At 43.4% G+C, this 25251-nt stretch overlaps 1 protein-coding gene across 3 annotated transcripts in view; it reads right to left on the bottom strand.

Moving 5' to 3' along the window:
* The window catches only part of LOC137428089 (SWI/SNF-related matrix-associated actin-dependent regulator of chromatin subfamily A member 4), a 155443-nt gene that overhangs the window by 12607 nt on the left and 117585 nt on the right, over positions 1-25251 (bottom strand). For 2 of the 3 annotated variants that reach the window (XM_078776859.1, XM_078776863.1), the window contains exons 30-34: positions 16754-17013; positions 6164-6269; positions 4597-4698; positions 4364-4475; positions 118-301 (exon numbers count right to left, since the gene is read on the bottom strand). In XM_078776859.1, the coding sequence (XP_078632985.1) occupies positions 118-301; positions 4364-4475; positions 4597-4698; positions 6164-6269; positions 16754-17013 (764 nt within the window). The remainder of the gene's footprint in view (positions 1-117; positions 302-4363; positions 4476-4596; positions 4699-6163; positions 6270-16753; positions 17014-25251) is intronic. The other variant, XM_068118032.2, reaches the window with a different exon arrangement.

Below are 25251 nucleotides of genomic sequence, written 5' to 3'. Positions count from 1 at the left end.
AAAATGAATAAAACGGGGGGAAAAAATATTTCGGGATTTTTTCACATTAAAAAAAAAAAATTCCGCTTTTCAAAACATAAAAGGCCTATTTTCTTAACATAAAAATCCGTAGTCTACGTGATAACCCAAGAGAACAAATTATATCGGCATACCTCATCTGGCCCTCCATCGTCACTGTCATCGCTGATCACGACCCTTGCCCGAGCACCCCGGCTCCCCCGGCCTCCTCGACTCCTCCGACCCCTTTCTCGGCCGCCGCGTTCCCTGCGTCCGGGTCTTATTCGTACCTTTGAGGGAGGAGCTGTGGAGGGGAACGGGGTAAACACAAGTCATGTCAAATTACAGGGTGCAGCCACATGGAAATAGGCGGAAAAGCTTTACGATGTGCACACAATGCACAGTTTGGCTCGCTGTGCTTTCCTACATTGGCCGTTTCTCAAGACTCAGTGACTGCAGTTTTACACTGCAGAGGACAATCTGTTATTTACCTCTCATTAGCAACATGAATCATCCACACAGTGTGGTCAACTTAAAAAAAAAAAAACCAGCTTTCTGAGCAGTCACTGCGCTTTCTTCTGTTTTCATGTTCAATGTCTGTTCATGATGTGCACAGCAAGAATTTTACCCTGTGCATGCGAAGCGAGAAGCAGGGTTAAGCAATTGGTTCACTTGTCTGTCTGTCCATTTACAAACGTCATTTTATGATCGGGAACAACTTGATTCCAATTGAATGTTATATGTTGAACACAAATCAGACCATGAGTTGGAAAACAAATCTGTAGTGTAGCAGTACTTTGGCTCTGAATTTGTCCTGATCGCACATGCGTAGAGATGAGTAAGACTTTTTTTTTTTTACTATGTCTGCCTGTCTGGCAGTCAAATAACATTGAAAATCATTCCAAACAGGAAATATCCTGTTTTTAAGGATGTTATAAAGGACACAAACAGCAGGCACGAATAACTAATGTAACGTGTTAGATAGATAGGGTGGTGTAAAAGAAGCTGCATCAACGGCAGTAAAATTCTGGAATTTTCTTTTTTACACATTCTTTAAAATCTTTATTTTATTTAAATTAAATTACATACCTAAACACTCGAGAACATAAATCACCTTTTCGTCACTTTCAAAACCCTTCCGTTTGGCAATACATGGATAAAATATTATGGCATTTTCAATCAAATTTGCCACTCATAGACCCGCCCATGTTTTTGTTGAATTATATTTTTCCTCTCATTATATTATTATTATATTTATCTCAAGACAGCAGAGGGTAAGGTGTTCTATGAACTCTTGTTAATGCTGTGCTAGCAAAAACCGGTCCTGGCCTCCACTTTTACGATTTGTAACCAGCAATACCAGCTTCCACCAGCTGAGAATTGGGGTCCCTTCCCCTTCTTGACATACACACCCAGGGTATAATCACTAGTTTTTAACTCATTCTGTCAAACAGGTCAGGGATGGGTAGAAGTCAAAGAAGCAGGCAAACCCACAAACAGACACTTCTCAAATTATATATACTATAGTATGATTCTTTTTAACATCATAATGTTTTCACCCCATGTACCCTCCACTCTCTCCCCTTTATCTCATCCTCATGACTATTCTGCCTGCAAGAGTCCTCTTGTCTACCTCTACCCTTTTTATGCCTCCGCCGACAAAGTCGCCGGAGGCATTATGTTTTCGGGTTGTCCGTCCATCCTTCTGTCCGTACATACGTCCATCCATCCGTACGGGCTAAACCTCATTTTGTCCGATTGTCCGATTGAGACGGACAATCAACCATATGTCCGATTGAGACGAAACTTTCAGGTTCGGAGTCACACCAATGCAGAATGTTTTTATGATAATTGTGATGCCATAGGTCATGTAGTATGGCAGTCATCTTGGATTAAAAGCAAATAATTAAAAAATTATTTCTCAGAAACCGCTGAATGGAAAAATTTGAAACTTGCCACATTGACGAGTACTCCCAATGGGGAACAAAATAATGATAATGATGGCATCATAGGTGAAGTGGTATACCAGCCAAAAATGTTTTAATCGAATTATTCCTTATCCTAAAAATCTGAAATTGCATGCACATGATCTATGACCCATTTGTATTGAAATATTAAATTTATGACATCATAGGTCACATGGTTTGGCAGCCATATTGGATTGAAGGAAAACATAAAATAATTATATCTCTGAAACCGCTCACCTATCGATGCGAAATTTTACAAATATCATACAACAGCACTGTTGCATATATAGTTTGAAAATGATGTCACAGGTCACGTGGTTTGGTCAGCCATCTTGGATAGAAAAACGAACCTTATCTGATGAACACGAAACTTCACAAACGTGATCCCCTACCCATACATATGCAGAGTGATGGCATCTACCCATTGTGGGACTATGGGGAGGCATATTGGCGACACAGTCGCATTGTTCTAGTTTGGTATGTTTTTCCCCTTTCCCTCTTTCTACCATGTTCTTCTTGTTCTGTTATGTTATGGTCTTGTCTTGTTTTGTTATTCTATGTTCTAGCTCTTCCATGAGTTTAGACTTTGTATACAAAAAAAAAAAAAATATCAGGCCAGGTTATGTTGATAGGAACAGGTTGAGGTTGAACAGGTTGAATAGGTTGAGATGGTTTGGTCATGTGTTGAAGAAGGATGAAAGTGACTGGTTGAGAAGAGTGATGGAAATGAATGTAGAAGGAAGTAGAGGACGGGGAAGACCGAGAAAGACTTGGCTGAAGATGGTGGAAGAAGAAATGCGGGCAAGGTGGTTAACAAGGAGAGATGCAGAAAATAGGGCAAAATGGAGAAGATCGTCATGGGGACCGCAAGGCTAACCCCCGCTCTAGCAGGGAAAATGGCCTTAAAATGCATGTTGTTGTTGTTGTTGTTGTTGTAGGCCAGGTTATGTTGGGCCTTCTCAAAGCCGAAGGGGGAGGTGCGGGGGGCAGATTCCGTAGCAACTGTAGATCCGATTTTTATACAAATTAGTATCAAAACGTGCACAAGAATTGAACAGAAAAAGTAATGAATGCTCAGCACAAGAAAGAAAAATTCTGTGAAAATATGGAATCCACCCCCCTCTCAACTCCCCCCAGCCTGATCAGGGTTAACATTTAAAGTGTTTCTACACTATTATTAGTACACTAAACTACACACACACACACACACACACACACACACACACACACACACACACACACACACACACACACACACACACACACACACACACACACACACACACACACACACACACACACACACACACACACACACACACACCATCCATTTATAGTAGATGGACATCTGAAATTTGAAAGCCGATGCCGTCATGACCAACATTCAGGCAGACTTCCCAGAGGGAGACACCGTATCTGGTTTGACTGTTTCTTAACACCAATAGGAAGGTCATATCTAGGGCTTGTGAATGCAGAGGGGAAGTTTAAAATGATATATATTTTTAATCACGTTTTTGAGGAGTGTGGAAGGGGGATAGGGGGGGGGGGGGGTGTTGGGAGGGGAAGTTGTATGGGCTGCAAGGGCCATCATAAATACATATTTTTTGTCTGGTTCTGGGGCCACAAAATAAATTATACTACATTTTTGCATCTATTGGTAAAAGGAGAAGCATCCGTGTGTGTGTGTGTGTGTGTGTGTGTGTGTGTGTGTGTGTGTGTGTGTGTGTGTGTGCGTGCGTGTTGTATACATTGCCGCTGCTCGCTTGTACCAACAGGAAATGGTACAAACTAGACTCCTCTCATCCACAGATATTTATCTTCTCGTATTTCCTGTATTTCCGTGAATGGGCTTTTGCATTCGGTAACTGAACAATTATGGTTAACCATTTTGAAATTACCACTATTTTTTCTAAATGGTGAAAATTGTTAAAAGGTTTATTTGAATTACACATTTGCAATGGCAGGTTAAAAGTGCCGGACGAGCAGAACCAGGTCACTGAAAAACACACCCACAGTGCATGCGCAAAAGGCCTCGTTAGCATTCTCTCCCATTTCAAAAGTCGGGTCTTATAGATATATCAACCAGAAATGAAAAACAACTTGGTGGATGGACTGGCGGACGGATGGAAGACCAGACAGAAACAGCTACGACAATACTCCTTTGTCCAAATGGGTCGAAACAATACTCCAAAAAGCAAAATCCTTTCCATTAATTGTTAGGTTCAAGTACAGAAAAAAAAATTCAAAACCTTTTCCATTTGATTCAATCTCATCCTCAATTAACACTACCATTAAGGGAAGGATAAGGAAAATGGGTAAATTAATTGCTGATGGTGACAATGAAGTATGTTGCAAAATGGGAGTAAGGGAAAGGTGAACAGGGTGTGAATGGCACGTACAATCAGTGTCACTTTCGTTTCCGTTCTCCTCATCGGCACTCTCCACGCGGCGTTCCTCACGCTCTCGCACACTTGTGAACACCGACTGCAGTACGATGGAGTCTTCGTAAATCTACGAGTTAGGAAACATAATTCCGGTATTGCTCACAACAACTGCAAGCAAGTCCTTTGAAAGCGTCTACACAGGCTATTCCTCCACCATGCTTTAGCTCCAGTACATTTTATAAACTCACCAAAGATCCTTCAAGGTTGAAGTTTTGGGCATTCTGGCAAAGCAACATGACATCCCTCTCCAGATCACCAAGGTTGCGGTACTTGAATCCATTTATCCGGTCCTGCAACCACCCACCAATCAGTAAAGAGAATAATAATTTTGAATGTGTTTATTAACATTATCAAAAATAATAATAATCACAGTAATAATAATAATTCTCATATACAAATCACAACATGTCACCACAAAGCAAATATTCATACCTCATGAATCAGTGTCATACTTACCAAATCAGTGTGCATACTGATCAGTGACACATACAAATCAGTGTCACTTACCAAAATCAATCATACCAATTCATACCTCACCAACAAGTGACAACCTACCAGGGAAATGCTTTTGGATCTGATTGGGCATGGGTGTTACGGATTCGTCACTTCTGTTGTTGTGGTTTTCATCCACTGTAAACATTTTTGGTTCCATGTACTATTATTGTTGTCGTTTAAGGGAAATAGAGATTACTATTTTCAAAAGGTAAAAAAGTTAATGTTTTAAATGAAACCGGAACCTGACGACGACGAAGAGGAAGAGGAGGAAGAGGAGGAAGAGGAGGAAGAGGAGGAAGAGGAGGAAGAGGAGGAAGAGGAGGAAGAGGAGGAAGAGGAGGAAGAGAAGGCGGAGCGAGTGAGTCGGACAAGAAGCCGAGCTGCTTCAAGGTCCTGAGCGAACGTTGGCGAACGAGGGTCACGTGTGAACTTTGGGTTTCCTGGGAAAGGGATTCCTGCGACAGAGTTGTTATCGCTGTGACAGATAAACCTGTGTGACAGGTTTTGCGGTTGATTCCAAAGAGAGTCATCGGAGTGCCGTTACGCCACGAGAACGGGCCGTCGACCATTTTTACCTCGCGCAGGATTTGCGCTTCGCTCAAGGTTTTTCACCTCGCTTTAACCATTTTCACCGCTTCCAGACGTTAATCTGGTGTGTGTGTGTGTGTAACGTGGCTTTTGAGTGGGAAATCTGCGGTTCGCCGATTGGGAGCCGTGGAACGTCCATACCCGAGGGTGTGATTTCCCAGTCGCCTTAAGGGCAACTTTGCGCAGCTTTGGCAGCTGACTGTGACTGTCATCCGAACGGGATTCTGGTCTCGATTAGACATTGTTCTGGCGATCACTGGAGCGGATCGACTTTGGATTGATGCCGGAATAGAGACATTGGGAATGTTCTTGTTTCACTCACTTGGGGCACAGTGAGTTATATTGTACGAACCTGATGGTACCATCATAGGAAATATATATTGGTTGTACAATTGATTACTATTGTTGTTGTACTGTTATTCTTGTGTGATGTTAATACAATACTTGTTTGTTGGTAACAATTGGTGTGGTTTCACCATTGATCTTTGACATACAGAATAACACATCTTTCTGCCGTGACTCCTCTCGGGGCTCGGAGGTACACCGTGACCGGGGTTTGGGGAGGAGCACGTAACAGAAATTGGGGCTCATTGTCCGGTTGCCAGCTATTTATCAACAGAACACAAATACCAATAAAAGCAACATTTAATAAAACATGGTTAAACTACCTACCTTAATCTTGCGGAAGTCCATAGGCTTGCGGATGAGTTCATAGTATTCCGGGAGTTCTCGGCGAGACGGCAGCTGCATGAACACCTCACTGAGAAGCCGACCAGCACTGGATGGAGATCGAGAATAAATTGTAATCGTTCAAACAGGGAAAAAAATTTGATGAAGGAAAATAAGTAATAAAGCAATGAGATCCTTGGATTAAAAAAAAATTACACTTTCCTTATTCCAAATGAACTTACTCCTCTGAGCTCCCAAGGTTAATTGGCATGACACTTTATGGGATAACATCATTTACCACCCTGCACCTAAATAGGGGGTTTTAAAACAGTTATTTTCTCACAATTAATGACTTAAAACCATCTGAACCACCTGTCGCCATGATCTCCAAGGGCCAATCCACATATACAAATCTTTATAAAAAGTCCAATTTTTATCGCATTTCAACACGGATATCGATATAATTAGTTTGATGGTGAGCTCCGATCATCAACGTGTTATCATATGTGAGAAACAACTCTTAATTAAGACGTTACCATGATCGGTAAGCTTAGCAATGGAGTCCTGTGACCTCTCAAATGTGCTAATTATTTATTCAAAAACTGAAAATAGTACAAACACAACCTATATATCATTTTAAAGGTCATTTTACTGTTCATCTAATAACATCAGCCCCAAGAGTGAAAAAATAGTTTGTACAAAAAAGGAACCACGTGACGCCAACTCCAAACCGCCACTTGACAACCGGTGAACCTCCAATGATTACGTCATCCTCACAACAAGGTGAGTTGTTGTTTTGCTTTCTTTGGGATCACACTGCTTTGAGCTCCCAAGATTAATCACAACGAAACTTTCTACCGTCAGATTTTTAAACCACGATGTACCTGAAAATGCGTTTTATACCGTGATGGTGATGAGGTCATTTGGCCCGCTATTGTCGTGTTGCACTCCAGAGTTAATTTATTTACTACACCTTCACTCCTTTACACACTTTAGACCCTTTCCACCCCTTAAACCCCTTAAGACAATTTCCACCCCTTCGACCCCTCTAGACCCTTTCCACCCCTTTGACCCTTTACACCCCCTAAGATCCCTTTGACCCTTTTGACCCTTTACACCCCTGAGAACATATTTAGACCCCTTTTAACCCTTTGCACCCCTTAGACCTCCTTAGACCCTTTACACCCCTTAGACACTTTAAACCCCTTAGACCTCTTTAATAATAATAATAATAATGCATTTATTTTATATAGCGCTTTTCAGGAAGCCCAAAGACGCTTTGACAGAGTGCAAAACATAATGCATAGCAAAACATAAAAACAATTGCAAAAAAAGAAGAATCAATAGGGAAATATTCAAAGCACAAAGGAGGGAGAAGGAGAGGAGATAGTCAGGGGTTAGATGCTGTGGGTTAAATGTTGAATGCAGTGTTGAACAGGTGGGTCTTGAGTGATGTTTTGAATGTGGTGAGTGAGGAGGAGTCTCTGATGGTGTGAGGTAGCGAGTTCCAGAGGGTGGGAGCAGCGATGGAGAAGGCCCTGTCCCCCCAGGATCTAAATTTGGTCCGGATGGGGGGGGGTCAGGAGGTTGGTACCAGCAGAGGGGAGGTTGCGGGTGGGAGTGTGTCTGGAGAGGAGGTCAGCCAGGTAGGATGGGGCCAGGTTATGGAGGGCTTTGTAGGTCAAGAGGAGGATTTTGTACTGGATTCTCTGGGAGATGGGGAGCCAGTGAAGCTTGTAAAGGACGGGGGTGATGTGGTCACGGGTCCGGGAATGGGTGAGTAGACGGGCAGCGGAGTTCTGAATGTATTGGAGTTTATTGGTGATTGTTGAGGGTGAACCATAAAGGAGGCTATTGCAGTAGTCCAGACGGGAAGTGATGAAGGCGTGGATGAGGGTTTCTGCAGCCACGGAGGAGAGGGATGGACGGAGACGGGCGATGTTTTTCAGGTGAAAGAAGGCTGTCTTTGTGATCTGTTTCGTGTATTTGTCGAAGGAGAGGGTTTGGTCAAAGATGATGCCAAGATTCCGGATGTGAGGGGAGGTGGATACTGGGAAACCGTCGATGTTGAGGGCAAAGTTATGGGTGGACTTGGTAAGCGTTTTTGGGCCAATGATGATTATTTCAGATTTATCACAGTTAAGTTTGAGGAAGTTGATTTGAAGCCAGGATTTTATTTCAGTGATGCAGTTTGTCAGGATAGAGTGGGTGGCGGTGGAGATGGACTTGGTGGAGATGAAAAGCTGGATGTCATCGGCGAAGCAGTGGAATTGGAGACCATGACGGCGGATTAAGTGACCGAGGGGGGACAGGTAAAGGATGAAGAGGAGGGGGCCAAGAACTGAACCTTGGGGGACACCTTGGGGGAGGGGAGCAGTGGGGGATTTGCAGTTATTGATGGAGATGAACTGACGTCTGTCAGAGAGGTATGATTTAATCCAAGAGAGGGCAGTGCCGGTAATGTTAAAGGTGGTTTCCCTTTAAGTGCCGTCCTTCTTAAGACACTTTAGACCCTTTATACCCCTTAGATCCATTAAACCCCTTAGACTCTATTCGACCCTTTACAACCCTTAGACCCCGTTACACCCCATTCGACCATTTACACCCCTTTAGACCCCGAACACTCCTTAGACCCTTTAAACCCCTTAGGCCATTTACACCCCGAAGACCCACCCCTTCGACCATTTACACCCCTTTAGACCCCAAACACTCCTTAGACCCTTTACACCGCTTAGACCCCTTTGACCTTTACACCCTTTCATACCCATTTCGACCCTTTTAAGACATAGACACCTTTCGACACTTTTCAGACCTATTGACTTCTTAAGACACTTTGGCCAATTTAAGACCATTTAGACACTTTTGCTCTTTTGTCCTTAGACACCTTTAGACCCAATTTGGCCATTTTAAGAGCCTTGATTTTTTAAAACACTTTAGACCACTTTATGACCCTAAAATAACTTTAGACCCCTTAGATAATTCGAAAAAATTTCCTCCCGAAATCGGTTTTGACGACCTTTTCCATGCACTATTTGCGTCGCATCACAAGTTGTGATGGTGAATCTAAACTGATATCTCAAAGTGAAACTGAAACTACTGATTTATGGATCATAGAATGGGAAACAGAATGAAAAACAACAGGCATTTTAAGGCCATTTTCCATGGTAGAGCGGGGGTTAGCCTTGCAGGCCCCATGACAATCTTCTCCATTTTGCCCTATTTTTTGCATTTCCCTTTGTTTACCCCCTTGCCTGCATTTCTTCTTCCACCACCTTTAGCCAAGTCTTTCTCGGTCTTCCCCGTCCTCGACTTCCTTCTGCATTCATTTCCATCACTCTTCTCAACCAGTCACTTTCATCCTTCCTCAACACATGACCAAACCATCTCAACCTGTTTCTCTTCACAGCATCAATCACAGGCTCTATTCCCATCATCTTTCGCAATTCATCATTTGTCTTCCTCTCTCTCAACAATACTCCGCACATCCACCGAACCATTCGCATTTCCACCCTTTCCAGCCTTCGTTGTTGCTCTACGTTCATTACCCATGTCTCGCTCCCATAAATCATAACACTTCTCACACATGCAGCATACACCTTTCCCTTCAGCTTCAACGACACTCTCCTCCTCGTCAGCACGCCACTCATTTCCCGAAATTTCTTCCAAGCACATCTCCCTCGAGCAACCGTTGCCGAGTCTGATCCACCTCCTCCATTCAGCATGTCTCCTCGGTAGCAAAATGTTTTCACACCTTCCAGCTTCACGCCGTCTCCAAGATCCAACTCAACATTTCCTCCATCTGCAGCTCCCTCTGTGCACACCATACACTTGAATGTAGCTGCCACACTGGTTAATGACCCTCTCAGACCACTACATTTTTGATGAACCCACTCAGCGCACGTTGCACATTTTATGGAATTCACTCCGCCACCCTTCCTGCACACAGCACATGGCCACTTCCCAGTTCTTTCCACCTCACCATATGCTTTACCACTTGCCACACCTTCGTTTTTCCGATATTCACCTTCAGACCTTTTGTCTCCATACATTCCTTCCACTTGTTCATCTTCTCCTTCAGTCCATCCATACTTTCCGCAATCAACACCAGATCATCTGCAGACAACAACTCCCACGGTAAACCTTCCTTTACATTCCGAGCCAGCACCTCCATCACAGCTACAAATAGTGGTGGACTTAGTACTGACCCCTGATGCACTCCCACCTTCACCTCAAACTCACCACTGTTCCCATCCTTCGTCCTTACAGCTGTGCGCGCTCTCTCGTACATTGCCATCACCACTCTGATCAACCATTCCTCCACTCCTAACTTCCTCAATGCCCATGTCACTACTTTGCGTGGAACCCTATCGAATGCTTTCTCCAGATCAACAAACCCAAGAAACAACTTCTTCCTCTTCTCCATGTACTTCTCCTGCACCTGCCTTACAATAAAAAGCGCATCTGTCGTTCCTCTTCCTGGCATCAATCCAAACTGCCTTTCGTCGATCTTCACTTTCTTCCTTATCCTCCTCTCCAACACCCTTTGCTCTACCCTACCGGCCTTCTTTCACCACCAAACCAGAATGAAATGCTGTGGGAAATTGCTGAAAGCAAAAAATATGGGGAATATAGAGAGAGGGGGAAGGTCGGAGCTGAAGAAATGATGTGGAGAGGGGTAGGTGCCTGGAGGTGGTCGGTTGGTATGGAAAGAACTTTGGTAATATTCCATCAGGCTGTCGGCCCAAAACATGCCGAAACCTGTTTCCCAGCTGAACTTTCATCATATCACCTTCACTCCCAAGCAGTACTTCGGAGGTCCAACAAGCATGGATTGGAAATCTCAGCTGATAGAATGGATCAAGGTTGTCGAGGTTACCAGCTGCACCCATTGCGACATTTCCTCACCGAATATTTACACTGAATTCCCATTTCTATCAATACACACTCCAAAGGAAATTGCTCATTTCAGGCGAGACATTTATGCACCCTCCCCTCCCCCCCTTTTCATTAATGGTAGTGTATATTTTATTTATATATACATACGTACATGTCGAAAGATTTGTAGCTCAGGATTCATATTGTAAATGATCGCACACTGAGCAGTAAAATAATTAAAAATTCTTCATTAATAGCCTGAAGTTTCAAGAACAAACTAATTCTCTTCCTCAGAGGCGTTGAGTGTGGTGTTAACCGTTAAGTTCCGTTGGGGACGGTTCACGTGATGGATTGGTCCAAGTTCTTGCCAATCACAGGGCTTCCCTGCATTCAAATGACTCTGCCGTTTTTGACGTTGTGATTGATTGCGTAGTGCTATGTATGTGGGGTGTAAGTCGATGTGTCGGTTGATGGAGTTTTTATCAGAGTACCAGGTCTCGACAATCTCGCGGTTCACTCTCAAAGATCCTGTGCCAAGGATTGTGGTCCGATTCCATGACAATATGTGTTGGTGTGTGTGTATGTGTGTCGCAACCAATGAAAACCTGTCTTGTCGTCTTACATTGTTGTTGTTGTAGTTGGATTTCTCCCCGCTCACCTCTCCTTCTGCTCCCCGCTCACCTCTCCTTCTGCTCCCCGCTCACCTCTCCTTCTGCTCCCCGCTCACCTCTCCTTCTGCTCCCCGCTCACCTCTCCTTCTGCTCCCCGCTCACCTCTCCTTCTGCTCCCCGCTCACCTCTCCTTCTGCTCCCCGCTCACCTCTCCTTCTGTTTCTCGCTCACCTCTCCTTCTGCTCCCCGCTCACCTCTCCTTCTGCTCCCCGCTCACCTCTCCTTCTGCTCCCCGCTCACCTCTCCTTCTGCTCCCCGCTCACCTCTCCTTCTGCTCCCCGCTCACCTCTCCTTCTGCTCCCCGCTCACCTCTCCTTCTGCTCCCCGCTCACCTCTCCTTCTGCTCCCCGCTCACCTCTCCTTCTGCTCCCCGCTCACCTCTCCTTCTGCTCCCCGCTCACCTCTCCTTCTGCTCCCCGCTCACCTCTCCTTCTGCTCCCCGCTCACCTCTCCTTCTGCTCCCCGCTCAACTCTCCTTCTGCTCCCCGCTCAACTCTCCTTCTGCTCCCCGCTCAACTCTCCTTCTGCTCCCCGCTCAACTCTCCTTCTGCTCCCCGCTCAACTCTCCTTCTGCTCCCCGCTCACCTCTCCTTCTGCTCCCCGCTCACCTCTCCTTCTGCTCCCCACTCACCTCTCCTTCTGCTCCCCTCTCCCCATCCTCCTGCTCCCGCTCACCCCTCCTCCAGCTCACGCCTCCCCCTGCTCACCCCTCCCCCTGCTCACCCCTCCCCCCACCCCCTGCTCCCCGCTCACCTCTCCTTCTGCTCCCCGCTCACCTCTCCTTCTGCTCCCCGCTCACCTCTCCTTCTGCTCCCCGCTCACCTCTCCTTCTGCTCCCCGCTCACCTCTCCTTCTGCTCCCCGCTCACCTCTCCTTCTGCTCCCCGCTCACCTCTCCTTCTGCTCCCCGCTCACCTCTCCTTCTGCTCCCCTCTCCCCATCCTCCTGCTCCCGCTCACCCCTCCTCCAGCTCACGCCTCCCCCTGCTGACCCCTCCCCCCACCCCCTGCTCCCCGCTCACCTCTCCTTCTGCTCCCCGCTCACCTCTCCTTCTGCTCCCCGCTCACCTCTCCTTCTGCTCCCCGCTCACCTCTCCTTCTGCTCCCCGCTCACCTCTCCTTCTGCTCCCCGCTCACCTCTCCTTCTGCTCCCCGCTCACCTCTCCTTCTGCTCCCCGCTCACCTTTCCTTCTGCTCCCCGCTCACCTTTCCTTCTGCTCCCCGCTCACCTTTCCTTCTGCTCCCCGCTCACCTTTCCTTCTGCTCCCCGCTCACCTTTCCTTCTGCTCCCCACTCACCTTTCCTTCTGCTCCCCGCTCACCTCTCCTTCTGCTGCCCGCTTACCTCTTCTTCTGCTCCCCGCTCACCTTTCCTTCTGCTCCCCGCTCACCTCTCCTCCTGCTCCCCACTCACCCATCCTCCTGCTCCCCGCTCACCCCTCCTCCTGCTCCCCGCTCACCCCTCCTCCTGCTACCCTTTCACCCCTCCTCCTTCTGCTCCCCACTCACTCTCCTCCTGTTCCCCACTCACTCCTCCTTCTCCCCATTCACTCCTCCTGCTCCCCACTCACCCCATCCTCCCCCCTGCTCACTCCTCATCCTGATCTCCGCTCTCCTCTCCACTCACCCCTACCTCCTCACTCACTACCCCTACCTCCCACCTCACTCCCTCCTCCAAATAGTCCCATTAGCGAAGCGCCCCTGCATTGCCTGGCAACACATGGTACCGTTGCTATCATTTTCGCTGTATATATACACATATACATATACTGTTATGCACTAATAATTTAGAGAAATAAACTAATTTAATAATTATCTAAAATTAAAAATTATCCTTAAAGTTTTTTTTATTTAAGTATAGCATTAGGTCCAATACCTAAAGATGGCAACATTAGAAGTGTCAGATGTCCCCACATAGCATGGGTTTGAATCCCGGTGTTTCACAGGGAGGGTGATTCATCAATGTGTGTGCCGTCCCTCGGATGGATGTTAAACTGGGAGTCCCATCTGCCGTCATTAGTTGGTGGATGTTAAAGACCCCACGGTGTCCTTCGTGAAGAGTAGGTGAGCTATTGTCGGTACCATGAACAACTTCCTGCTCTAACCCATAGGGGGCACTGCATCAGAGCTACGCCTGTGCTCCCCCCACCCCCCGCTCCCCATTCCCCCAGCAAACTTTATGCAAACTCACAGCCACACATTGCATACAAAAGAAGAAGAATGCGATTAACAGATTGCGACGATGTGCTGAAGAAAATAAGTTTTGTTCTCAATGTGCAAAAGCTTGGGAAAAAGTAATTACATATGATTGAACAAAAATAAGGCAAATATATATTTTTGTTTCTGATAAATCTTTAAGGCAGATAATGAGAAGTTTCTACTTTCAGAGCAGGAAAAAATATTTTAAAATTATATGGTCAGGTTAGTCGGGACGTTTTACTGGTCTGGAAGAAGTTATTTTGAAATGTATTTTTCAGATGGGCCTGTTTGGCATTCTCATCTGATCACAAATACGTGCTGGTTCAATATCACAATCTCTTGTCGATTATTAAATTGTCCATTAATGTGCTTTGCAGTTCATGTCAAACAACATTTATGTCCTCTAATGTTGTTGTTCAATATGCATGTACAGTGAGTGCATTCAGAAAGTATTCAGACCCCTTCACTTTTTTCACATTTTGTTATGTTGCAGCCTTATGCTGAAATCGTTTAAATTCATTTTTTCCCTCATCAATCTACATTCAATACCCCATAATGACAAAGAGAAAACAGGATTTTAGAAAGTTTTGCAAATTTATTAAAAATAAAAAACTGAAATATCACATTTACATAAGTATTCAGACCCTTTGCTATGACACTTGAAATTTAGCTAAGGTTCCTCCCATTTCTCTTGATCATCTTTGAGATGTTTCCACACCTTGATTGGAGTCCACCTGTGGTAAATTCAATTGATTGGACATGATTTGGAAAGGCACACACCTGTCTATACAAGGTCTCACAGCTGACAATGCATATCAGAGCAAAAACCAAGCCATGAGGTCGAAAGAACTGCCTGCAGAGCTCAGAGACAGGATTGTGTCGAGGCACAAATCTGGGGAAGCCTACAACAAAAAATCTCTGCTGCATTGAAGGTTCCCAAGAGCACAGTGGCCTCCATAATTCTTAAATGGAAGAAGTTTGGAACAACCAGGACTCTTCCTAGAACTGGCCGCCCGGCCAAACTGAGCAATCGGGGGAGAAGGGCCTTGGTAAGAGAGGTGCCCAAGAACCCGATGGTCACTCTGGCTGAGCTCCAGAGATCCTGTGTGGAGATGGGAGAAACTTCCAGAAGGACAACCATCACTGCAACACTCCACCGATCTGGGCTTTATGGCGGAGTGGCCAGACGGAAGCCTCTCCTCGGTGAAAGACACATGAAAGCCCGCTTGGAGTTTGCAAAAAAGCACCTAAAGGACTCTCAGACTGTGAGAAACAAGATTCTGTGGGCTTTCCTGTGTCTTTCACTGAGGAGAGGCTTCCGTCTGGCCACTCCGCCATAAAGCCCAGATCGGTGGAGTGTTGCAGTGATGGTTGTCCTTCTGGAAGTTTCTCCCATCTCCACACAGGATCTCTGCAGCTCAGCCAGAGTGACCATCGGGTTCTTGGGCACCTGTCTTACCAAGGCCCTTCTCCCCCGATTGCTCAGTTTGGCCGGGCGGCCAGATCTAGGGAGAGTCCTGGTTGTTCCAAACTTCTTCCATTTAAGAATTATGGAGGCCACTGTGCTCTTGGGAACCTTTAATGCAGCAGAGATTTTTTGTTGTAGGCTTCCCCAGATCTGTGCCTGGACACAATCCTGTCTCTGAGCTCTGCAGGCAGTTCCTTCGACCTCATGGCTTGGTTTTTGCTCTGATATGCATCGTCAGCTGTGAGACCTCATATAGACAGGTGTGTGCCTTTCCAAATCATGTCCAATCAATTGAATTTACCACAGGTGGACTCCAATCAAGGTGTGGAAACATCTCAAAGATGATCAAGAGAAATGGGAGGAACCTTAGCTAAATTTCAAGTGTCATAGCAAAGGGTCTGAATACTTATGTCAATGTGATATTTCAGTTTTTTATTTTTAATAAATTTGCAAAACTTTCTAAAATCCTGTTTTCTCTTTGTCATTATGGGGTATTGAGTGTAGATTAATGAGGGAAAAAATGAATTTAAACAATTTCAGCATAAGGCTGCAACATAACAAAATGTGAAAAAAGTGAAGGGGTCTGAATACTTTCTGAATGCACTGTAGATGCTCCTCCTGCACCTTGGACATTGTTCAAGAACAAAAAAAATAACGAGTCTATAAAATGAAAGAAAGTGATTAACGAAAAACGTGTTTTTTTACGAGTCTTTTCTCCAATACATGAAACTAAAGAGTATACAAGTTACTTGGTCAGAAACTGTGATAAATGCTACAACTGGCCTGACTCAAAATACCCGGCCAGTGCAGAATGATTAATTCAAGAAATATTTATCCCCATGCATTAAAAAAAAAACCAAAAACGGGGGGTATTGTAATTGGCGCTGTCTGTCTGTCTGTCTGTCTGTCCATCACGCTATCTTCTCCTAAACAGTTGTACAGAAATTCACCAAACTTGGTAGTTAATATCACCACATGAAAAGAAGGTGCAAGAGCAGTATCGTTTTGGCCCAGCCCCGTGGGGCGAGGTCAAAACGTCGAATAACAAAAAACGCAATTATGAAACATTTAAAAAAGAAACTTTGTATATGCAATCAACATTGGGGGACGTATGAAATATGACCACAGTCTCATGCCACAAGGGGGTGGGGACCAACAGGGGTTAAAACCCAAAAAAATTCTAACTCAAAATTTGATATTGGTTCAATCCTGGTGTAACTTTTTGCCATCTTTCAACTTTGCTTTTGGTGGGAAGTGTGGGGATTTGCGATGGTGCGCCATTGACTTCACTCTAGTTTTTGAAGCAAATGATGATATTGAAAATAAAATTGAGGGGAAAAAATGAAAAAGGGGGCAAAAGAAAGGTGTTAGATGGCAACAGACCTGTCTCGGTATCCTACAACAGTGCTGTAAATTCTTTGCATTTTGCGGACTAGGCCTTGGGGCGGGGCATCTTCAGGAGGCGGTCGCTCAGCAGGCGGTCGTCCACGTCGCTTCTTAGCACTTGGGGGTCTGTCATGGTAATCATCAGCGTGTCGTCGACCACGAACACCTCCCATGCCCCCAACAACCCCCTTCCGCTTCCGACCTCTCTTCTGCTTCACTACTTCGGCAACGTCATCCAGCGTCCCTTCTTCTATTGCCTGTGGTGTTACACAAGAGGTCAGTTAGCACTGCACAAGGTTCACACTGTAATGCAAGGTATTTAAAAATCTAACATCATGTGTATACATTCCAAACGGAGATGTTTAATGGCTAAATTCTGAAACAAGTACAGATACACTCAAGGTACACCACCCCAAACATCCTCCATTGATGCCAAATAAATATATAACATACTCCAGTGCACGGCAACTTAGGGGTGCCTTAGGCACCCGGCAATACCGCTGTGCAGCACATAGAGACGGTATTGGGAGGGAGAGGTGTGCAACAATTGATTGATTAATTGCATAATTAAAATCAATAAATACTAATCATAAAATAGTTTCTTAATCAATTGGCTAATACCAGTGTTTCAATTCAATTGGCTAAACCAAACAATAACAAACAATCAATTGGCTAAACATACCTCAACAACCAGTGTTTCATCCAAAGGTGTGACTTTTTGAAAATTAATTAAATAAGTCATTAATCAAAATAAATCAATAATTTATTGATTAATCAATACATAATAAATCAATTAATTGATTAATCAATAAATCAAAAATATCCTTTATAGCCACATCACTTGGTCACTGTCATGTCCAAATATCAGCTTCCTTGCTCAAAAGGTGCCTGAGATATTGCCCAGATGAGAAAGGAAATAAATAAGCGATTAATAATGAAAATAAATAAATAATAATGGTAAAATAATTAAATTATTAATCAATTGGTGAATAGAATACCTAAACCACCACTGTTTCATCCGAATCTGTAACTTAAAAAAAAAGTCATTAATGGAATAATTAAAGAATTAATCGATTAATTAATAAATCAAAAATACCCTTTACAGCCAAATCACCTTGGACATTGTTATGTCCAAATATCAGCTTCCTAGCTCAAAAGGTGCCTCAGATAATGCCTAGATGAGAAAGGAAATAAATAAGTACTTTATAAATCAAGAAAAATTAGTTAATTAATTAATTAAAAAACAAAAAGAATACAGTTTTTGCCAAAGCACTTGCTCACTATTATGCTGAAATTTCAGCTTCCCAGCTCAAAGGATGGCTGAGATATCGCCCGGACAAACAAGAAAACAACTGGATTGAAAACCGAGTACTCCCTTTCAACGTGCGTCATCGCCGGGCCCCCTTCAGTGCCCGGCGATGACGTCTTGCAGCGCCTGGGGATGGAATAGGAAAGGAGCGGTGTACAAAAAACATTTGTGCAACAAAAGGCTTAGTGAGTGTAATTTGTCCTTTAAATGCAGCACTACTCAAATCATACTTATCAAGTACAAACCTTGAAGCAAGACAATCATCTTTTGATGAGCTCTCAGGAAGATGCGCTGGGTTAAGCATACCACGAATCTAGGCTGGAGGTATATTACTCACATATGCTCTCACTGCGGCTGGCATGATGGCCTAGAGGTACGCACACTCGTCTCTGAGCCGTCCAGCCTGGATTCAAATCTCGGCCCAGCTATAAACTACCATCCTTGGGTTTCATTAAAGTGCATGCCGTCCCTCTGATGGACGTTAAGCTTGGTGTCCCATCTGCCGGAATTAGTTGGTTATCGTTAAATATCCCAGTGTCCTTTCTGAAGAGTTGGCAAAGGATCCTCGGCACCCTCACTGAATCACTGTTCTAACCTGCACTGTTCTGCCTTGCTTCAGCGGCACAGCCACAATCCCAGCAATGATGCAACCAGCAGCCACAGGCTGCAAACGAAATGAACAAACAAATGAATGAACGAATGATTGCTATGAATTTACTTTCTATGCGAGTAACTGTTCCATATTTTTAACTTGTAGGGGTAAAATCAAACCTCTGATAAATAAACTAGAACCATTCTTTCCAGATGGTGTCGTTTGTAGGGTGATCATGATTTACAACTGATTTTCCAGGTTGAAAAGGAGAAATCAGATCAAAATCCTAATGGAAGTGTAAACATGTATTTCATCGAGAAAGAACATGACTGTTTTGTAGACAATCATACACTGGCTTCTCCTTCTATTCTAGTTCCTGCCATGAATAGGTTTTGTTCATTTTGACAACAACGAAGACAATCACCGAGTTTTCTTTCTACAACTGTTGCATTCAGCAGGTTTCAGAAGACAAATGCAGAGTGGGGGTTTTGCACTACAGAGACAGCAGAGGGCACATGCAGAGGTATATGTGATTAATGAAACAGCTCCCCACTTAATGGTGGGTTCAGCCACCCTGTCACCCTCTATAAGTTATAAACAAATGATTTATACCTTTAAAAAGTGCAATCATGATTAGCTAGTAATGCTGAAGCTGTGTAACTGCGTAGACCAAACAAATGTTTGAATCAAATCACAACTATGAGTCAACAACATACAAGTAGTGGGAAGTTGCGTGTTTGAAACAAATTGGAGTTTATACAAAAGGTTAAAAAAAAAAAAAACGATTTTACAAAAGTTAAATAAAACTGACTGCAGATGCTTTTATACCGTACCCTCTTTTGTCTGATCTTAACATGGCATTTTGTGGATAACATCAAATAGAAAACTTTCCAAAATACAGAAGTGGGAAGGGCGTGAGGGGAGAGATGTGACACATGCATACGATTTATCTATTGGCCTCCTCCTGTGTCATAGTATTAACCAATAAATTGAATCATAAAATAATTTATCAGTTAATATAAAAATTAATGGCTCTGTTGTAAAATAAAGTTTAATAAGTCTTTGCTTTTTCCAATGCATATTTGCCTTTCAGGCAAAATTCTAAAGACTGCATTCAACTTTCACCTCAATAACTGCCTTAGAGGCATATGTATGCTTGACAAAGTTGTAAAAATCTTCATCCAAGTCTTCCTCTTTTTCACATACTCTATTTTCCGGTGTATTAACCGTGACCGTGTATTAACCGCACCCCTGTTTTTAACCCTCAAAAAACTAAAATTCATGCTCCCGGCAAAGCTTGATTTTTAGGACTGGAAGTGCGTCGTCTTATCAGCCGTGTCATCGGGTACATATTGGGAGATGTATGTGCGGCGTCAGACAGATCATGGCGTGACATGAACCTGTAGGCCCATAACGGACTAGTCGTGAAGTCCCCAATGTCAACCTCCTCAACTTCAGCCTGAGAGCAAGTGTTGTGAATGAAAACTTGTTAATTAAAACTAAATTCCCATTATAAGAGGCAGAGGTTAGGAAAAGTGCTCCCGCAATCCTCATCTTATTGTCCTATGTTTACTATTACAGTGGTTTATTTTATTTACATTATAATGTTTAAGATCCACCTGGCATTCCTTCTCCAGGAGTAGAAGGTCCTCATTTGATAGCTCCTCCCGGTACGAGCCCAGCAACTCCTCTACATCACCCTCCTCCACCTCATTAAAGCTGGCAGTCTTGGTCATTTTGACGATGTTATGTCGTGCTTTCAACGCATCGTTATTCACGCCGCAACCCTTAAAGCGGTGAACAAATTGAGGGCAAAGTTTCCCTCTTACACCATTTATACAGAAGCAGATGATTTCCCTCCAACACTCCTCATCATTCCATAGAACATCCCTTATTGTAAAGGCCTTCCAGAATTTCTTTACAGCCATCTGATCATTATCAGTTGATTTCACCTGCAAATGCTTAAATCATTTTCAGGTTTACAAATGTTCTTCGGGGATAATACACCTTGAATGTAGCGATCACTCCCTGGTCCTCGTATCACCAATACGATCACCTCTTAAATACCGTTCTAAAACATCCATTTTTACTTCCATGGTGATGGCCTTCCTCTGTATTTTGCTCGCACTACCAACCTAGCTAGTCCACGGATGATTTCCAGTCATGATAGCAAGGGTTATGCTTATTACAACAGCACAATTCACGCGCAAAATGGGAAACATCACTACACGCACGACGCTAACATGGAGGGTTTCCCGAAACTGAGGGAGAGGGAAGGCAATCCAGCCGGAATGCAGGTGTAAACGCAAACACGTTTTCATGTTGATCAGTGCGAAAATTTAATCGCAGCATTCATCGCGCACTGGAGTCACCAATTCCAAAAAATGGTGTAAATGACAGATGCACACTACCCCAAAAATGCACAAGCACAACACGCATAAAACGCAAGCTTACCGTACCAGAACTGGAATGTACACCATTAACAGTGTGGTGACGTCACATGCCAGGAAATGGTAATAGGTCTTTTCAATTAAAATTCACATGGTTTTTACGGCGTAGCCCGTAGGGCAAAGCCGTCGAGAACAGTGTTTGTCTGTCTGTATGTATGTATGTATGTCCCCTCAAACGTATACCAATCAGAGCTGAATATCTGGTCACATGACAGAGTGATGTGATTATGTCTGATATCATTACGGCGGTACAGCGACTGACCCTCCACGCACCGCCATTTTGATTTATATGCCACTCATGCCAAACATATCGTCGAAACTGTCATTTATCACAATCGCCATGCTCTACCTTTACGTTTTTCATTCAGTGTGAAACACAAACAAACCGATTGTTAAAATGACCATGAAATATCAAAAGCATCGGCATTACGTCTCTTCCAACAAAACATTATGTACCCAACCCTTGTGGGGTATAATCTAGATTACAGTAGATCTTCCCTCAGTTCTGTAAGTAAAACATACCTCACAGATGTCGGGATTCCTCCAAATTAATTTTTTAAATGTTATAAACAGCATTAGCGACTGTTTGAAAAGCTAATCATGTGTGTTTGTGGTATATAATATTTTACAATCCCGGCTATGCCGCTGTTAGACTTTTGGTCTTGTTTAAAGTAGCATTAAATTCAATAAATCTTCTTTATTTAAACGTATCGCAATGTGTACACTTAAAAAAAACCTATCTTGGTCCTTATGGCCCATTCTAATTGTGTCAACCTGGCGCCGAGGCGCCAGGTGGGTATTCCCTTCAATCATTCCTCACTCCTGTTTGTCAATCAATCAGAATTGACAGAAACACAATGACATGTCGGGGTTACCGTGCCTGACTCAATGGGTAAAAACACGCAACCGAGATTGCTTATACTTGCATAGCTTTACATAATTATGAAAGCTCTAAAAATTACCCGATATGTAGAATAAAGATCTACTGATATATATATATATATTTTTTTCTATATCTGTCTATTAACTGCACCCCAAACTTTAAACTTTTTTTGCCAATGAAAAAGCGCGATTAATACACCGGAAAATACAGTACTGGAGGATCAGGCAAACTTCTGCACATCCACATGTTTTAAAGTTGAAGATAATCCTCTTCAATCACAGTTTGTGGGGCTAGCCATAACTATGAAAAAAAAATTAAGATAAAAAACAACAACCAGAAAGCATCTCAAATTGCAAAGCCCATCCACTTCTGCTTTATACTTGAACTAAACTTGATGAAAACAACCAAAATGAAAATTGACGATTTTATGTAAGGCTGAGAAGAATATATTTCCGGTCTCTGGTCAGCGCGCGCATCGATTTTGACCCTGCGCGTCAACAATTCTTTTTTTAAAATTTCCAACGGTACCGTACCTACAACAGCGCGCGCCTGTTGTTGCCGGGCCGGCGCGCTATTTCGGGAAATACGGGTCTGTGAGGGTCGCCATTGGTATTGACGTTCGCGCATGGTTCTGCTCGACAAAATTTCGTTTAGTTTGTTCAAATCCAACCAGCCGTTCCAAAGATATGATTAGTTTTGTGTGCCGTGCCGTCATGATTCCAATCGGCTGGATATTGTCATTTATTGAAACGAAGACGTTCTTTGTCGGGTTCGTGTGAAGCAACCAGAAGGCCAAGAGAGCTGAGGGTGGTCTCGTTAGTTAGGCCTGGTTCCTATCTCGTTTGTCATGACTTTGTAGGTGTCTGTGATAATCTGGTGGACGGGGAGAAGAGATCGTGGGAGACCATCGGCCTGTTAGACCACTTGCGCATGCGCAGTGTTGATGCGATCGACGCATTGGAATGTTTGATGGTACTTCGAGGTGATGTCGAGAACGAAATGGCAGTCTATAATATGCTTGAAGAACTTAATAATTTTCAGAATAAATACATTTTAAAATAACTTAAGTTTGTGTTCATTATTTACAAAAAGGCCTACCAGTCGCATTGGCTGTCTTTAATTTCTCTCTGGACGGCGCCACGGCAGATGAGGACGACCGCAAGGAATGAGGACACAAAAAACACCTTTATATGTGCAATCCATGCTTTTCAAAAAAAAAAAAACCAAAAAAAAAACCGCATCGCCGCATCAATTGTGGAACCTTGGTCTGAACAGAGACCAGCAATATATTTTTTTCGGCCTAACCTTGACTTTGGATCTAAAAAAAACAATCAGGTTCTAGCTTATGAATGGTGAATCAATTCAGTGACCCAGTATGCAAATTCTTAAAGTTTCAGGTCAATCGGATGAAAATTGACGATTTTATGTCACGTTGAATTTGACCTTTTGACCAAATTATTTGTTTTCCCCATATTCGCATCATGAGCTTTGTTGAAAATTTGATGGCAAAAGCTCAAATGGTAAAAAGTTATTCCTACAGGGCACGATTTGTAAATCCTTTATATTACTTTCCTTCTGCAGGTACACCCACATCTGCAGTGCATCATCCTTAAAATCCACCTGGAACCCAAGTACTAATATCACCACGAGATCGTCAACAATGTCAGCAACAAATATAACACCAAATACAACCTGCCCATTTAATTGTTCATTAACAACCCCGTAAAGACTCATCATATTCCCTTTACTTACCGAGTTTCGGATTGGAAGAGCAAATCTTTGATTAGTTTGGCATGTGTGAGACAGTAGTGCACGAGTAATTGTGAAGGACATTAAAGCAGGAAGGGGGTCTCGGTCACCCTTTTGATGACTTTGTTTTATAAAAGTATAAATACATCTAATTACTATAAATGTAAAGGTAAACCATCCTGCAGGGTCTATTTTTCATTGTTAAACTGCATGTTGGTATTGTGGAGAAATTCCTATCTGGAACTAGCCGAATGAACCCGGCGTTGCCCGGGTTCTTTTTGAATGAATTTACTACTATAATTCAGCTTTTACTCGCGGCCATAGAAGATTGACTACTATAATTCAGCTCAGCTTTTAATTGTGAAATGGGCCCAGCCCGGCCGAGGCAGCCTCGACCGGCCTCACCACCTCGCCTATAACCTTCCCGGGGCCCGTCCCGACATTTTTGGTTCTTTTTGAATGAATTTACTACGATAATTCAGCTTTTACTTGCGGCCGTAGAAGATTGACTACTATAATTCAGCTCAGCTTTTAATTGCGAAACGGGCCCATCCCGGCCGAGGCGGCCTCACCACCTAGCCTATAACCTTCCTGGGGCCCGTCCCGACATCTTTTGTTTTAGAGGTTTCCTCCTATCATTCACCGTTGAGGAGATTAGCGCGTGCAGACAAACAAACAAACAAACAAACAAAAACTTTCTTTTATATATATATAGATAATTATTAAGCAGATCAACTCAATTTGTACAATCTCGTTTGCAATTTTTTCACAACATACAGGGTGATTCACATACGACGTACTATTTTGTTTTTGAATAACTCTGTGTTGCATGAAACGATCTACTTGTAATTTGCAGCACTTATAGACAAATGTTCCCCATTTATTACGTGAAAATTTCATTAAAAAATAATTGATACAAATTTAGTTATGGGTCTCGATATGGCGGCCGTCATTTTCGATCACTCGGAACAGTCTCTGCTTGTATTCGAGCATGGTTTTCTGCCGCATTTCATCAGTGATCTCCCAGAAGGCATTCCTGATGCGGTGCTTGAGTTCCAGCAAGTCTCTTGGTCGAGTCGTGTACACTTTGGACATTGCTTGGCAGCACCCAGCTTCGACCAAACTCCGTTCGAAGACGTCGTTTCACTTTGATTAAGCTTTTGTGTGGCCTCATACCAGGTTGCAGCTTTTGCACGCTCCTGACTGTTGTAACTTGCCATTCTTGCTGATTTTTTCTTTACATTATGCTGCCAAAAAGTCTAAAGCTGACTCTAAGACCGGTTCCATAATTATCAACGTTTAAGAGCAATTTAATCGACATGTTAATCGACATGTCATGTCATGGCAAGAGGTCAGGCTGTTTCCCATCATCAAAAATGACGGCCGCCATATCGAGACCAATAACTAAATTTGTATCAATTATTTTTAAATGAAATTTTCACATAATAAATGGGGAACATTTGTCTATAAGTGCTGCAAATTACAAGTAAATCGGTTCACGCAACACAGAGT

Source organism: Myxine glutinosa, chromosome 1, assembly GCF_964187855.1.
Source record: "Myxine glutinosa chromosome 1, kmMyxGlut1.1, whole genome shotgun sequence".
NCBI lineage: Eukaryota > Metazoa > Chordata > Myxini > Myxiniformes > Myxinidae > Myxine > Myxine glutinosa.
This window is presented reverse-complemented; position numbering and strand designations above follow the sequence as displayed.